At 47.4% G+C, this 15,856-nt stretch overlaps 1 protein-coding gene across 19 annotated transcripts in view; it reads right to left on the bottom strand.

Annotated features, from left to right (window-relative positions):
* The window catches only part of FBXL18 (F-box and leucine rich repeat protein 18), a 44,933-nt gene extending 29,971 nt beyond the window's left edge, over window positions 1–14,962 (bottom strand). For 14 of the 19 annotated variants that reach the window (XR_003256228.1, XR_003256229.1, XR_003256234.1 and 11 more), the window contains exons 1-4: window positions 14,038–14,488; window positions 13,416–13,616; window positions 10,967–12,486; window positions 7,906–8,124 (exon numbers count right to left, since the gene is read on the bottom strand). Coding sequence is in view for 8 of the 19 variants with exons in the window: in XM_026083047.1 (XP_025938832.1) it covers window positions 7,906–8,124; window positions 10,967–12,486; window positions 13,416–13,568 (1,892 nt within the window). In the remaining 11 variants the exon portion in view is untranslated. Of the gene's footprint in view, window positions 1–6,768; window positions 7,006–7,456; window positions 7,674–7,905; window positions 8,125–10,966; window positions 12,487–13,415; window positions 13,624–14,037; window positions 14,489–14,693 lie in introns of those variants that run through there. The other 5 variants (XR_003256226.1, XR_003256227.1, XM_026083054.1 and 2 more) reach the window with 4 other exon arrangements.
* Window positions 14,963–15,856: the final 894 nt, after the last annotated feature.

The raw sequence follows: 15,856 nt of genomic DNA, 5'->3' as shown, positions 1-15,856 counted from the left end.
GTATTTCCTCTTGAGATCTCCAGAGAGAACTAAGAAAAAACCCTATGCCAAACTTTTCAGCACATCCCATTTCAAATACTGGCAAGTAGGAATAAGGGCACACAAGGTGGTATAATTAAGCACTGGCAATAGAAGTAGTACACATCAGATAAAATGAGGAAATACGGAGTGTCAGGAGTGGATCAAGGCCAGATTTTTAAACTCCAGCAAACGAGATGGTCTTATGGGGAAAGAGACTCTAGAGAGAATTTGAAAGGAAACCTCAAGAAGCTTGATTTGGGGGAACAAAGTACAGTGGGACTGAAGAAGGTTTGGACTCCAGTCTACATGACTCTCACAACAGCCCTCTAATCTCTGCTGTGGACGCACACCTTCTCTCTCCTTCATGCAGACTCCACACACAGCCCTGTCACCTGGCAAGCTGCTTCCGGCGGGGAACAAGTTTCCCAAGAGAAGAGAATTCAGCCTGACTCTCATTTGGCCTGAGTACAGTTCTTTCATCCACAGGCATAAAAACCCTGTTAATCCTCTGCCAGGCACAGCATAAGTTTGTTTTTGCTGGAAGATGGAAATCTCCAAAGTTCAAATGTGGCATCTGACTTGTAAGCTTCAGTCAACGTACCTGAGCTGGGGCTGGAAACTCCCATCCCTGAAGCACGGCACGGTGGAACAGAGAAGTGCCAGGACAAGCTGGAGCAGCTGACAAGTGACGGGACCCAACATACATACGCATGCTTTTCGCATCCTTTCAGGAAGGCCAGACATGCACTTAGGATTCGTTGCACTGGTCAGTCCCAAAACTCAGTACTGGGGAATTGCAAGACCTCTCTTTGCTTGCAATGACTGCCAAGAGCATAAAATGAAGTTTCTCCAGAGCTTCTTCCAGCCACACCAAAGAAACCGAGGGTTGAATTCCCCCAGGCACCTTCATCTGTGAGCAGCGTGGACCCTTGCCACCCACCCATTCCCCCAGGCACCTCAAGAGGGCTCCAAAGCCTGCACACAGTGACTCTAAAGCATACCTGGTGCCTAATACCACTCTCCTTGCCAACCCTGACAGAGTATCAGCATTGAGCAGATTTCACCTTCTAATCTCAGAAACGGACTTCAAAAGTTCCCTAGCAAAGCAGTTGCGATTCCTCAGGTTGCTTTTACCTCACACAAAAAGGTATTTCCTCCAAGTCTTGTCTTCTAATGGTGTCTTCCACCCACCATGTCTATACTGACCAACTGGCATCCTACCAAAGCCTGTAATTTCCCTTCACCTAAGGGGAGGCTACAGCCTCCAACCTGAGACGAAGGGTCATAAACTAGACTCCCTGGAAGTCGGTCACACACAATACTGGTAAGTCTCCCAGTACATGTCAACTCATCCCATGAGTCGAGGGGGGGTCCCTGTACTGTGGTCTCTCTCTGTAAGGCATGAATGACACTCCACTACTCCTCCTACGTGAGCTGAGGCTTATATCAAACATGCTTCCAGAGTTTGAGGTTCTTGCATTATTTGGCCAGCCGAACTCTGCATCAGTTAGATGCGACCGGACAATTAGAGAGGGAGGGAATAAGAACCCGAGGAGCGATGCCAAAGTGCCCAGGACACATCCTAGGGGAGTGCTCTGCCAGAGCAAGCTGAAAGTTATTTCCTAATCTCTTCCACAAATTAAAAAGCTACTGCAATAACTGCTCAATTAGATTTATTTTACTATGGAAATGCTTTAAAACTGCAGTTAATGCTTCCGTTCAGCCTTATACACCCTCATGAAAAGAAAGCACGGCAGCACTATTCCAGTATTATTTCTCAGCCGAGAGAGAGAGGAGGACACTGCTTGAAACCTATTTCACGTACAAACCAATCTACCCTCTAAGGAGGGTTTGGGGACTGAATTCCCTTCAAAACACATGAGCTAGCAGTTAAAACAAGTCATTTGGGGTAGCCGCAGGAATGCATTCAAGGAGGAGACATTAGTACCCCCCCAAAGGAGATATATTAATACACAAAATTGGGGATGGTCCCACAAGTTGTGCTAGCTTGCAAGGTATTTGAACCCACCCTTAAACATCATCCCTGGTAGAAGCAAAGGTGTCAGGACCGCACCCCAAGCAAAGTCCGTCTTCGCCAAGCCCGCCAACCGATTCTTGGGTAAYGCAAGCTGACAAGGATGCGGTTTGTTATTCAGCCTGTGACAGAATGATTCAGGGGTTTCTAAGAGCAGGAAATGAAACAGACAATGAAAGCTGGAACAGGATGCTAATGATTCACTACRCCAGCCTAGCGATACATTAAGTCTTCTGCAATCAGATGCAGGGCCCGAGCCCACAACATGCTTAGGCTAGCGGAGTGGGATTGGCAGCTACCGTGCTGGCTCTGGGATTCAGGAAAAACAGCAGTGCACTGCAAGGTACTTTTTCAAGGTCAGAAGGAAGAGAAGGTGGTGGAGGGAAGCTAAAGACAGCTTGAAAATCTCAAATAAGCCCTAGGTGGTAATACCAGCTTTTTGCAGTGTCAATACAATTGCGGCAGTCAGGTGGGCAGTGCAGAAGGGACAGCGGAGGACTTTGCAGAATTCAAAGAAGATTTTCCACTCACTTACTGCCCTAACAGCCCCCTCCCATCCGATCTACAAGTCAAAAGGAACATCCACAAGGGCTTTTCTGAGGCCAAGCCCAAAATGAGAATCAGGGCATGAAGAATAAATCAGCTTACTAGAAAGAGAAGCTGAAGGGACTTTCAAGGCAATAGCAATAAGGAAGGGGAGAAAGCTTAGCTCTGAGGTGAGCAAAAACTCAATCGTGATAATTTAGCCCTGTGCTGAGCATCAGAAGAGGGCCCGGCTCACTCAGCACTTCCCAAACACTCAGAGTTTCAGCCCCAGGCTCCCACCTGCAAGTCCCACTTCTGCAACTGAGTCCCAGATGGGTCCTGTAACCCATCCACGTTGTGGCTCTCACAGCCTCCCAGGGCCATTGGCATCAGCAGTTTAAGAGGAAAGATCCAGCCAAGAATTAAATGTTAAAAAAGGACAATAACAAGCAGGGGAAATTTTAGACAACACTAGAAACGTTTGAATAGCAAGATCTAACTAGGATTGAAATAGCTATTCCTGGAAAGTGGCAGGAGTCCTATTGTGAGTCACTTCAAACTAAGCAGGGCTCACACCTGACATAGGCAGGAACAGGAAGGCTAAGTTAGTACCTCTCTTTCTCCAGGTCCTGGATCCCCAGAACAGGCAGGCGGTCCTAAAATAGTAAAATTCACTGCACTTGAGAGCACTGCTTAACCCGCAGAGCCATCTGAGCAGCGAGGCACAGCACCGCAGTCACGTTACAGAGCCATTTGCTGGCGACAGGTAGCCAGCGTGGCTAGGGCGCCAACGGCAGAGACCTTGGCTTGCCCTGCAGCAGGTAGCGGAGCTAGGACAGCCAAACACTGCGGCTCCGACCCAGCATACAACCCCTGGCGGATGCTGCGCCAGGACCCGAGCTAGCCCCCGTCCTCTACACCATCTCCAAACGGCTGTCAGGCCACAGGAGATTACAGCAGCGCTTTCGGGAGATGCGAGCAGCTGAGCCAAGCTGCCCATCCACCTCCCCAAAACACACTTCAGCTGCGCCACAGGCTTTCGCTTCCCAACCACGCTTTCTACCACAGCTTAACTTGGATTGCATTTCTATAAATCACAACTCAGCTCTACGCCTTGATGCTTTCCCCCTATGTATGAAGAATCCCTAATGACACCACTCTCTCTCGGAGACTTTTTTTTTTTTTTACTATTGCTTTCTTCATCTGTTTCAAGGTGTTTTTTCAAGGACTTTTCATAGGCTTCTATTGTTTGGTATTGTAGAGTCCTTGAAATCATTACAAGGATAGGAGCTACCTAAACACTTAAGCTAACACCAGCAAAATTCAAAGAAACCCACTGGAAAATAAAAACTGTCCTTGAGGCCACGGGGACATTTTCCAAGCATTTCCCACCCCCTCTTCCAGCCTGTTTCCTGCTGGTAAGCTTTACCGGGAAAGCAACTTCTCTTGCAAATCTGAAGTGCCCAGGAACCATGCCTTGCAGCAGCGCTACACTGAAGTCATCCAAATTCCTTTCCCCACAAGATTTCTGGGGCAGAGAAATACAGGCGTATAAACAAGATTATTTAGCAAGCAATACATCAGGACAGCATCGAATAGTGGGACACCTACCATAGGTCACAGCTCCATCTACCGACTATTTCACAAAATCACAATTTGAAAACCCTCCGGGAAGGCAAGCCACATCCTCCTGGACCACGCTGGCTGGACAGGCCTTGGACACACTGGCTCTTTGCAACCATTTAGAAAGAATCACAGCACAGTAAGTCAACTCAAAAGAAAGAAGTGAATCTCCCATTTCAAGGAGGCCCCCTGCACAGCAACAGAACTGGGCTCACACTTGAACCTACAACCTTGGGTCCAGTAACTTGGGATTGGGGCATTTTACAGTGCTTCTGGAATTAACACCACAGTGGTTTTAACATAAGCGTTATTTAAGCACAGACAGCCGGGAGCTAAGCACTTTGGCAAAGTTTGGGTGCAAGCGTAAAAGGGGAAACACTGTTCCTCAGGTCTGCTTCTATGCGAAGCATGGCAGCAGCTGAGCACCATGTGATAAGAAAGAAATGTCATTTTACAGAGAAGCTGTGAGATGAGACCACTGTCACATGCAAAATCTGAGGAAGATCAGGGAAGTGGATATGGATCACTCAAGCCACATCTCCCACTCTAACCACTGGGCCCTTTTTCCCCTTATGTGCACAGAGTACGTCCCTGAACCATAAGGGAGATTACCCCTCCCATACGCACAGAAGAAAAAAGAATAAAGAAAAACACTGCAATGATTTATCTGCCCACAGGGAAACAGTCTTCTCTAAAGCTCAGAGGAGACCTTGCCCTTGCAAGCCTCTTGTTTGCTGATGAGAGCTCCAGATGATTTCTGTTTCGCTTACTGTGTTTCACTGCAAAAGAGGCAAAATGGAATCAGAGGCTTTTAATGATTTAAATATGAAAACTAATCCCTGTCAAATGGCAGCAACCTTCAACCAGGAAAATGTCCACAAGAAGAATGGACAACATGGGACCTAGTTTAGAGCTGTCACAGAACTAAAAGATGTGAGAGTAACCCTCTTGGCAGGCAGGCAGAATAAATACATAAGCACTATCCTTATTTTACAGACAAGGAGAAGAGTTTGAGAATCAGTTTAGGCTTTAAGTCATCCACTGGAAACAAGAGATTTAATACCCGAGCTCCCATCATCACTCCTTGTATACACACCATCTTCCAGTAAACTCAGCAGTAAAAACCAGGCAACTAAGTCTGTTCTCTCCCACTCAGTCCCAGTCTCTTTTGTGACCTGATCCCTCCTGCGAATCAATGTCTGAAAAAACCTGTACTGCACTAGATTGCATTTTCAAGCCCTCCCAGCTCTACAGCCTGCAGCAAACCACTGGAGCATGCTCAGCCCTAGGCCTTTCCAGCTCCTCACTCCCATTCTCCCAATCCCCTCTAAAAAGAGAAGAAGCGAAAGTCACTTAGGCCACATCTCCCTGTTCAAAAACATCAATCCCTTGGCTGCTCTCAGCCTAAAAAAGGTCATCTCAATTGGCCCTGAACCAGGAAGTCTAATCCTTAATGGGACCGGAGGAATACGGATCAATTCCCCCAGCTCAAAGGCAGGGGAGCAAACAAAGGAAGGCTCCAGCTTTGCCCTCCCTGCTCGCGCTTCCGCCTTCCCACCCGCTCTTCACGTTTTCCCCATGCACTCAGCATCTGTACGAATTCCAAATCAAAAAAAGATAAATCACCTTCTTTCATTCTGGCACAGGATATCTAACTTCAAACCTGCTGCCCAACAGGCTCTTACAATTTAGGGCTTGGATTAAAGACATGCTAGCAGCACATTTTTACAGGAAGCCATGCTGCGTGAACTTGAGCCCTCATCCACAGGTTTAAGCAATGATCTAGCCAGCAAGAAAATGCACTCAGGGATTTTACGGCATGTCTCTTTGCCCTTGGAGTAATAGATAAAATGCAGTCAAGAGAAAGTCAATTTCTGACCCCATCTGTAGGCACATTTGTGCAAGGACAGGAACGGGATCACTGGAAAAGTCACATGGTTAAAGGCTTGCTGATGGCTCATGGAAAACTCCAGGCTTTGCTTACACATCATTTTCTGTATTTCATTCCTTGCATTTTATTACTAGAGACAGTTGCATGAGAACAGGATCTTTGTTGCTTAGGAGAGCATCTGCTCCCACTGCTCATCCTCCTCCTGAAGTCATAATCTTACGTGACATCAAAATCGTTTCCAGAGCCACCAATTACCATGTCATAGAGGATTATGACTTCAGGTGCAGAATTAGCAGTGGAAGCAGATGCTCTCTTAAAAAAATAAAATAAATTAAAATAAAAAATCCTGTTTTCATACAAACGTCCCTATTAATAAAATACAAAAGAAGAAAAATAATATGACAGCCAGAATTGTTGCTAAATATAAAAATAGCTTTTAACATTTCCACAAGGCATCAGCTGCTCTTTGGAAAGTTCCCAGGGTTTAAATTATTAAGAGGTACAGAATGTAGTTAGGATCCATACACGACAAAGAAAAGGAGGAAAAGATGACTGCAGAATAACATATTTCTGTCCAGTAAAAGGATGTTAAAATTTTGGCCAGTGCTGCAATGGCATCTCAGACAGGAGGGCAGAATAAAAAAAAAAAAAAAAGTGAACTGCGGATGCTTACTTCTTTCTAAGGATCTTCAAAGCACAACTGCATCAGACCAAGGAATGCTTTCGCAGATATGAAGCCCGGCAAAAAAACAAACCCAAGTCGTCCTTGACGCATCACAAGGAATTCACTTAGATGTGTCCAACAATCACTAGCCCAAAAGAACACAGGTCTTCTGGAGGCAGTAACAAACAATCTCGTGTGCAGTTTGATAGGTAGCTAATATAGTCATAGGCTCTTCTGGATTTGATTCTAGGAAACAAGCCAAGTCTAATAAGTCAGTTTGAAGCTGGAGAAAGGCTGGGGGGAGGAGCACCCTTTAGGATGCAGTAATAATGCCATGCGATTTGAAATTTTTATTAGAGCTTAACAGGGGAAAGCAACAGTAGGTGACAAAGAAAACAGACTGAAGGTGGAGAAAATGCCTTACAGAAAAAAATAATAATAATGGAAAGTCTGTTGCACGGGAAATATTTTGTAAGATGACTGCCACTATTAGAAGATTTCAAAATGCCAAGAGTAATTAAAAGCTCTCTTTTCAAATGCAGTTCACGGCTCACACACAAATGCTTCCCACCATGTGAGCTGCAGAACACTGCAAGGGGCCAGGCAAGATGCATTTAAGAACTGCCAAACGTGCAAAGGCAGTTTGTACCATTCCCCCCTCCCAGCCCCCCCCAAAAACCCTTCACAACAACCCTTTAAAGGCTTTGAGTTGCACTGCTGGGGGATTATCAGTAAGTGACATTTACAAGTGATTAGAGGACAGAATTATCTTAGTCACTTGTGGGAAAGGAGGAAAGCTTCAAGGTCAAACCTCTCAGTACTTAAAATGTCGCCAGATGTTTTGTTTACACAAAATTGCCGTTTGATTTATGATGGAGCCGTACATCCAGAACTTCAGCTCAGGCCTGACAGAACTGCAGAGAACATGGGTGGGAATGGAATCAAAAATTCATATAATACCTCCAAATATTTCACTTATTGACTCTTATTAAAATAAGAGGCTAGCTCATGTGCCAAGCAGTTACACAGTACCTATTAGCTTCTTGGAACGAGTGCTCCAAGCCATATAAACCTTGGCAGGCAAGGAAATGGAGATAAATCTCGAGCAGCTCCAGAAATCCCCCATCAACCCCTTTCCGCACTCACCTCCGGACAATAGACTGCTGGAGATTTTTGCAAACGGTAAGAGATTCTCCCATAAACATGTGGCACATGATGACCTCAAGGCAGTTGGCCATGAATGACATCACTGCGTCAGACTGCAGAGTCCCACTCCGGGAGACRATGCAAAGCCGCTGGAGAGAAGAGCAATGACTCAGTGCCTGGAAGAACTGGGCACCCGCACTGAAGTACGGCTGTTCTAGCCTGCAAGAATAAACAAAAACAAGTCAATGGGCAATTCATGCTTAAGCCGCTTTCAAAGCGGAGGGAAGACAGAACATTCAAGGGGGTTTGGCAGATGGAGCAACCAGTTTCTCCCACCACCTGTTTCACTTACACACGCGATACCCTTCTATGTGCATGCGTCAGCAGTATGGCAGGACAAACACGACTTTGCAAGCTCAGGCCTCTTGCTTGCTAGCTACCCTTGAGCTATGCAATCTGGAGGAGAGACACAAATACAATGCCAACGCAGAAAGACCCTAAACTGCAGAATTCCAGAGCCCACAGGGCATTGCCAGAGAGTAACCCTGTTTTTGCCAGTTTTCCACGATAGCACATTGGCAAGATGGGCCTTAAATTTGACCAGTAGGTCCATCCTGTTCTTACAACAAGAACAGCCTAGCTTCTGCTACCTGGCATCCACCGAGCAGCTGATGCGAATTGGGGAGTTACTGCTCCAGTGCACCAAACACTGATCAAACCAGTCATATTCAGTGTACTGCCTAGACAGAAGCAGGCATGAAAAATTCATGACGCACACAGGGTGATGCAGAACTCACGCCTTTGAGCCAGAGCAACCACAATCAGCCCTCCCTGGTCAGAGGAAAAAGGATGGAAAAAGGATCAAAGCTACTGCTCTCCCACAGCAAGAACCATCATCAATCCAAGCTTTATCTTAAATACTAGGCCCAGAGAACAGACTCGGGATTTTCTATTATTGCTATGCAGTCTGGCATCATGACCCAGAAGACCACAAAACGGCTCAGTGAAGCCACACACGGCCAATGAGGGGTCCGTGTTTCAACCAGCAGCCTAACTGGATTGCTCCCTCACACGAATCGTTCTGTGGGAGCAGAACCTGCTCGGGGACGGTCTCACCAGGAGAGCATGTCTGCTTAATGCAGATTTACTACAGGACCTCAGAGTACTCGGGAATCCCAGTCACTGGGTCAGCAAGGCCAAGAGCTCCAAGACAGTTAATCCACTAGGTAATAACATGCTGGCAGTCCCAACCTGAGCTGGATAATCGCTACACAGGCTTTTGTAGTATGTGGGGGTATCTCAGCAATTTAATCTTATTAATTGATAAACTGTGGCTTAAAGTCCCAATCTGAGACTGCTGGTCAGGTAACAACGGCAGAAGAACATAACAGCCCACTAGCACTTTCAGTAACAGCTTAAAATGAACATTAAGGAAATGGGAAGCCTCTCTAATTTTTCTACGATTTTATTGGTCCATAATAAGCTTAGATGAAAAAGCACAGAAGTTCCTGCCTTCTCACAGCAGGTTTCTCGGTCAGTCTCCGTGGAGGTGGCAGGAGAACCGCACTTGCAGTACCTCCTTTCACTCGCTAGATGACAATGTTGCTTTGGAATATCATCTACAAGTAATTTCTAAGCCTAGAGAAAAATCCTTCACGGGGAGAGGACAAAAGGGTAAAAGAAGCAGAGAATTAGTTAAATGGAAACTGCACTATCAGGAGGAAGTACTAAACATTCAAAACCTTTTAAGCCTACATAAAACCTTCCTGGACTTTACTCAAAAAAGAAAAAAAAAAGACATCTTACATTGCAATGCATAGCTGTCACTGCGAGAAGACTTGCTTGTCTTCTACACTGCCTCGCATTTGGCCTCCATTTCAAAATCTCAGGAAACTACAGGGCCTAAACTGAGCGACACAGCAGCACACATCAAAACCCGTTTCCGCAGATCTCCGTACTCCCACGGGTGTTTAATCTCTTGAAGGGTAGAGATGCATTCACGTGACTCAAGCCATCAAGCAAGTCCATCTCCAACAGCTGCCACCCCTTCTATGAGACCCATAYGCTCCTTGCCTGTTACAAAGGCTCTGTTTCCCTTCACTACTGCACTGGATTAGGAAGACGCACACAAACGCCAGCCTCAGCTGAAGAGCAGTAACTTTTTGTCACACTATAACTGTCTCTGCAATCACATGAGTATTCCCTGAGAGCCTGGCCTTGCTTTTACTGCTGTTGTGCATTGTACACTTGTTTTGTGAACCGAGGAGGACAACAGAGCAGTCAGGTCTAGCAATTTCACCAACAGAAGCTGCTTTAAAAAGAAAAAAAAAAGCATCTCTCTAAAGTAATAACATTTGCAGAGTTCATATGGACTGTAGCAAGGAAACCATGCTCTTTACTTTAGTAAGCATATTTCAGATACTTTGAAGTTTCTTTATGCACACAGGGACATTCAAAAACTTATTTGAAGAAGCAAAAATATTTAGGTCCTACCAAAAAAGGAGCACCAACAGAAGAACTCTAAGTTTGGAATGTTTTCAATATATTATTAAGAAAAGAAAAAAAAAAACACAAAAAACAAAAAGGCAAAACTTCAATACAAACTAAAGGTAGAAAAATATCACAGTGGGAAACTTGAAGAGATCTCTACATTAACTAGATACCCTAGGAGTGTCTTCCTCCCTGGAAGTTTTCCAGAGATCTAAGCATATACAAAGCCAAAAAGTCATGAAAGGCATATAGTGTTTAACCCTGCCCTGGCAGGCCGTTAGCTCACCAAACAAGTCGTGTCCACTCTTCCTTAGCTAAAAGGAAGGCAGCTGCAGCATAAAGACTTTATACTCTTAAAACAGTGGTTAAAGGGCATAGCCTGAGCCCTCGAGGACAGCATGAGACCTATTCTCCATAACTCAGAAAGGAAAATACTCAGTTTTCAAGCCGTTGCAGCTACTTTTGACCAGAACACAAACACTTGATATTTTTATGCTAGCCACAACCAACCACATACTAGATTTCTAGAAGTCCACAAACAAAATGGAGATGTTCGGTGACAACCCCTCACCTGAGATCTCTCAAACACTTGCAGTGTTTCAGCATGTCCATGAGAGCAGACATATAGACCACGTTCCCCATCATGCCCAGGTTGGCCAACGAAAGAGTCCGCAAATGCTGGCACTGCAATCCAATACTAACAAGCCCAGAGCCAGTAAGGATATTTGGCAGCTGTGCTAAGGTGAGGCTTTGCAAATAAGTCAATTGGCCAATGGCAGCTACCTCCGAATCCCCCACACTTTGTGCCCGGACACAAGGGGGCAACGAGTTCCGAATTGCTGGCTCGTTGCGGGGCATGGCAGAGGAAAAACTGGACCCAATTATTTCCAAGTTTTCCAGAAATGGAAGGCTTCCCATCAAAGCCCAGAATACTGAAGACTGTGGCTTCTGATTTGAATATGTCTGTATCCCAATCCGGACTTTCTTTCCTAATGTTTGGGGCGTCACATTAGACTGCATGGGAGGCTTTTCCATGTTTGCAGCAACATCTGAGATGGAGCAGACTGGTAGTGCTAATGAGAGTAGGTGCTTTAGTCTGGCCAGAAGCTGGCACAAATGATTCCCTATGTTTTTTGAGCTGTGATGGTGAGCTGCAGAGAGGTTGAGGTGTCTCAGGTTGCAGCAGGACACTACCAGACTTTCCAGAATGCTACTGTCAATGTCATCCTCTGCTTTTCGAAACAAGGATTCCGGAGCCAGACAATGAATACAGCCACTGAGATTCAAACTGGTCAAGCTTTTAAGATCCTTCCCACCATTCATAACCCTCTGGATCAACTGACCACCGGATAAGGTGCATCGGCTAAAGCTGAAGTAGAAAGGGTTGTTGAACTTCAAGTGTTGCAGAAGGCCAGAGCCATTAATCCAGGCTTTAGGCAATTGCAAAGCATCCAGACGCACATTTCGAGCCATGGAGTCCAGAAGGTTTTTAGTGGCTCCCGTCTCTGCAAAACTACCAGGGGCAGAAATGAGGAAGGCATGAAGGTTCTCAGGCGTCCGATCACTCAGCACAGCCAAGTACAGCCTCACCACCTCCTGATTAACGTAGCCAGGAGCCAGCCTAGCGTAGAAGACACGAAGGTTCTGGTAATGGGGCACATTGCTCTCACCTACCATTAGTTGCCCAGAAAGCATAAAACCTTCTCGCGAGCGATCAAGGATCTCAAAATAAAGCAGCAGTTTCTCAAGGCTAGTGCAGCATGGAACAACACCATACGATGGAGTGTAAAGGGTTTGCTTCAGTTCCAAGACACGGCTAAGAGTGGCTTTACACTCGCTGCTTAGTTGACCGGCATCAAAACCCGGATTGACGTCTATTGCCAGGGAGCGCAGGTGCTGGAGCATGGACAGTGTCTTTGAGAGGTGGAGAGAGGTGAGGTGGCACCCAGACAAGTTCAGTTTTACCAGGTTCTTGCATCGTGTTATATGATCAATAGAGGAGCTGGGCAGCCAGTAGCACCCAGCCATGTTCAGCTGGTAAATCTCTTTTCCGATATCCCTCATCAGCTGCTTCACTTTGTCTTTGTTTACCTGTACTTAAACAAAACCAGATTCAATGAGATATATGGTAGTAGCGTGTACTGACTCAGTTTCCTATCTGAAGATGGAGATAACAGTGGTTAGCATCCAGATTACGTGGCTCATCCAAATGTCTCAAGACACTAGCACAGTCTAAGAATTATTATACAGCCGATAGCTGGCTTAATTTGACATGCTTTGGACTCTTAAGGCTATATTTCCTTTACCTTCTCAGTTTGTGCAGTTCCACAATACTGACTGTGAGGCTGAATCTGTTCAGCAAGTGACAGAGGAACGGAGGACAATCTCCATTTTCTAATGGCAAAGCTATTTCAGCAGACATATAGCAATAGCTATCTATGGAAACTCATATTGAAAGAAGAATGTTTCCATTCTCCTTCATCCAATTCCTTCTTTGGAAATGAAGGAAAGAGGCTTCCCTTTGCCTGCACTTGGTGATACAGTCCTCAAAAACTTATCACTCTTCATTCCCTAGTTTTATTTTTGTTACAACAGATATATATTTTCTGGCTTAGCTAACTGCATGCCTGACAGCAACAGGCGCAAACTTTTCTGTTCATACAGATTTTTTTGTACAACACGGGGAAAAAAAGTTTTGAGAAAACATTAGCTTTACACAACCACAGTCAAAGGCAGCTATAAATGAAAAGTCAGATTTTACTTTCATTTTAGCTTCCAGAAACTAGAAGAAGACAGTTTTCACTGATGGCATTTTATATAACTAAGGGAACAGAGAGCTCTTCTAACAAAGCATTCTGGAAAACAAATGCTTTTATAAAAACATTTTTATTGTTTATTTGCTTTCAGAGTTCAAGAGCAGCACATTTATGGAGACACATAGAAAAGTTCTACTCCTCGGAACTTTTTCAGAGTCAGATTTGTCTTCAGAGCTAACAGAAGAAGCAAGCTACTCTCCCCACCTTGTAGTCTTTCTGAAGCAAAACTGTATGGGTTAGACTCTTGTCAAGGCAGAGCGTTGCAAGTTTTCTGCAGGTTCTCCTGACATTCAGGACAAGGTCTGTGCAAGGGACGTAGCTTAGGATGTGCAAAAGGATCTCATCAGAAAACTCCATCAAGTTGACACCACTACTTTCTTCCTCACTCTCCCCACTTACGATCTCCTGGGGGGGGAAAAAAAAAAGAAAGAGAAAAGCTACTATCTCAAACTTCAGCAAAGCTCATGAGAAAACAGATACCTTGAGACTTGGAATGATTTATAAAGTGAGGCAAAATGGAAATGGAACCATTTGAATCATGAAGTACTTCTGTCTGCATGGAGAAGCCAAAAAAAACCTTTCCCTTAGAAAACAACACTGAGGTAGTGCAAAACTATGCAYAAAGCCACAGTACTCTTTTGCTATGGATCACATTAAAATGAGAAAAAACTGCTTACATTTAAACCACTTTTGTTGCTTACTTTGTAACTGGGAAAGTGACTTTCCCCGCTTCTTTCACAACATAACACAACATTCTCTCTCCTTCTTCCCTCTAAGCACAATCTATTTAAATAACCTTTARTCTTTTGAAAGGTTACATGCATACATCCGTGTATATACGAAGTAACAGAACTGCAGTCCAGCTTCAGAGCACCCATAGGTCTCCTGCCACGTGTTTACACCTTAACCATTCGAAACAGCGTAGATCCACAGTTATGTCCCCTCTAGAGCAGGGGGCCCCCTTCTTCTTCCTCCGCTTGACGCTCCCCTCCTTCGACACYGCGCGCAGCAGCCCCGCCACCGTGGGCACGCTGGGCTCGCCGCGGCTGCAGCCCCGCGGGGAACACAAGCGACACGGCACCCGTGTCCCCGAGGACATCACCGTCACGCGGGGTGCGGGAAGCAGGCCCGGCTCCGGGCAACCCCACCTCGCCGAGGCGGTGGGAGCGACGCTGGCGGCGTCGGGGGCTGCTGCCACTTTCGCCTTGTCTTTAATAAAGCTCAGATCGACATTAATGCAACGCCCCCCCCCACAAAGGGCGATTTGACCCGGTGTCCCAAACCTTTCAGAAGCCCAAAAGGGGGATCCCAGGCGAGGGCGGGAGGGTTATTTTGGGCCGCGCCAGAGAGCGGCCACCGGGCCCCGCGGGGAGAGCGCCGCCGCCCCCCAGCCCAGCCGCCCTCGGCGCCGCCTCACGGCCCCGCTGGGGCCCGCTCCGGCCCCGCCACCCCCGAGCGGGGCCGCGCTGCCCCCGCCCCGCTCAGGGGAAGCCCGCGGCGGCACCGCGGGCCCGCCGCCGCCCCCGGGCGCCGCTCAAACCAGCCGCCTCCCGGCCTGGCTCCCCGCCGGCCCGGCTGCCGCACGGCTCTTCCGGCGCTGCCATGACCCGGCTTCCGCGGCTCGCCACTCCTCCGCGTCCTCCTCGGCCGCCCCGCGCCTCCATCTTGAGCGTGGCCCCGGCCCGCGTGCGCGGAGGACGGGAAGGGGCGCGCGGGTTCCGGCCGCTCCTCGGCGCCATCTTGAGAGCGGCGTGGCGGGCCGGCGCCGCCATCTTGGGAGCGGCGGGGTCCATGTTGGGGATCCGGCTGCCCTGCTCTCCCCGTCCCTCCCAGGCCGGCCCTCGMCCCGAAACACCGTCCCCTCCCGGCTGTCGATCGGCGGTGGCGGCTCTCCACCACATCTGCCTCACAGCCGCGAGCGTGGAGGCTTTGGGGAGCGGGGGCAGATGGGGCGAGTGGCCTCCCCAGCTGCAGGCGGCTCCTGGCTGTCGAGCCCCAGAGCGGTCGGCGGACCRGTTCCTCCCCAGCCCCGGTCGGCAGGGCTGCTCGCAAGCACCCAACACCCCACCAAGCCCTGAGTCGGCTCCGAAAATGTAAATGGGGCCTCGGAGGTGCGGCGGGAAGCCGGGCGCAGTGTTGACTCACCTGGCTGAGCGACGCCGGCGGCGTTGGAAGCGTTGGGAAAATAATCCTCTCCCTGTTCTTGGTGGCCTCCTAGCCTGGAAGGAGCTGGGATGTGGGAGGCATGACACACGTGAGCCCTGATTTGGTTAATGCTAACAAGGGGGCCATGGGTTCCTCAGTGCCTCCACCCCACCTGGAAAACCCACAATATAAACCAGCTGGCCTCACATTCACTGCTCTCCTATGTAATGATTGTAAATCTGGGCTCTAACTAGGCCGAATCAGCTTTGGCTGCAGGTGTGAGGTGTAGTGCTTAGCTTCGCTGGTGCACAGAGGACCTTGCAGAGCTCTTCAGGAGCTGCTGTGAGCTCAGCATTGCAAATAGCAACCTCCATAGGGTGCAGCTGGCTTGGCATTGCTATTATTAGCTCCTGATCCCAAATCTCAAGTACAGACAGGACCGGAGTGCTGGAATTTCTAGAGTTATGTGTAGACTTTGGGAATTTCATTATTCATAGAAA

Source organism: Apteryx rowi, unplaced genomic scaffold (assembly GCF_003343035.1).
Source record: "Apteryx rowi isolate R43461 unplaced genomic scaffold, aptRow1 scaffold_6, whole genome shotgun sequence".
NCBI lineage: Eukaryota > Metazoa > Chordata > Aves > Apterygiformes > Apterygidae > Apteryx > Apteryx rowi.
Note: the sequence above shows the minus strand (reverse complement) of the source record. Positions and strands in the feature narration are given on the sequence as shown.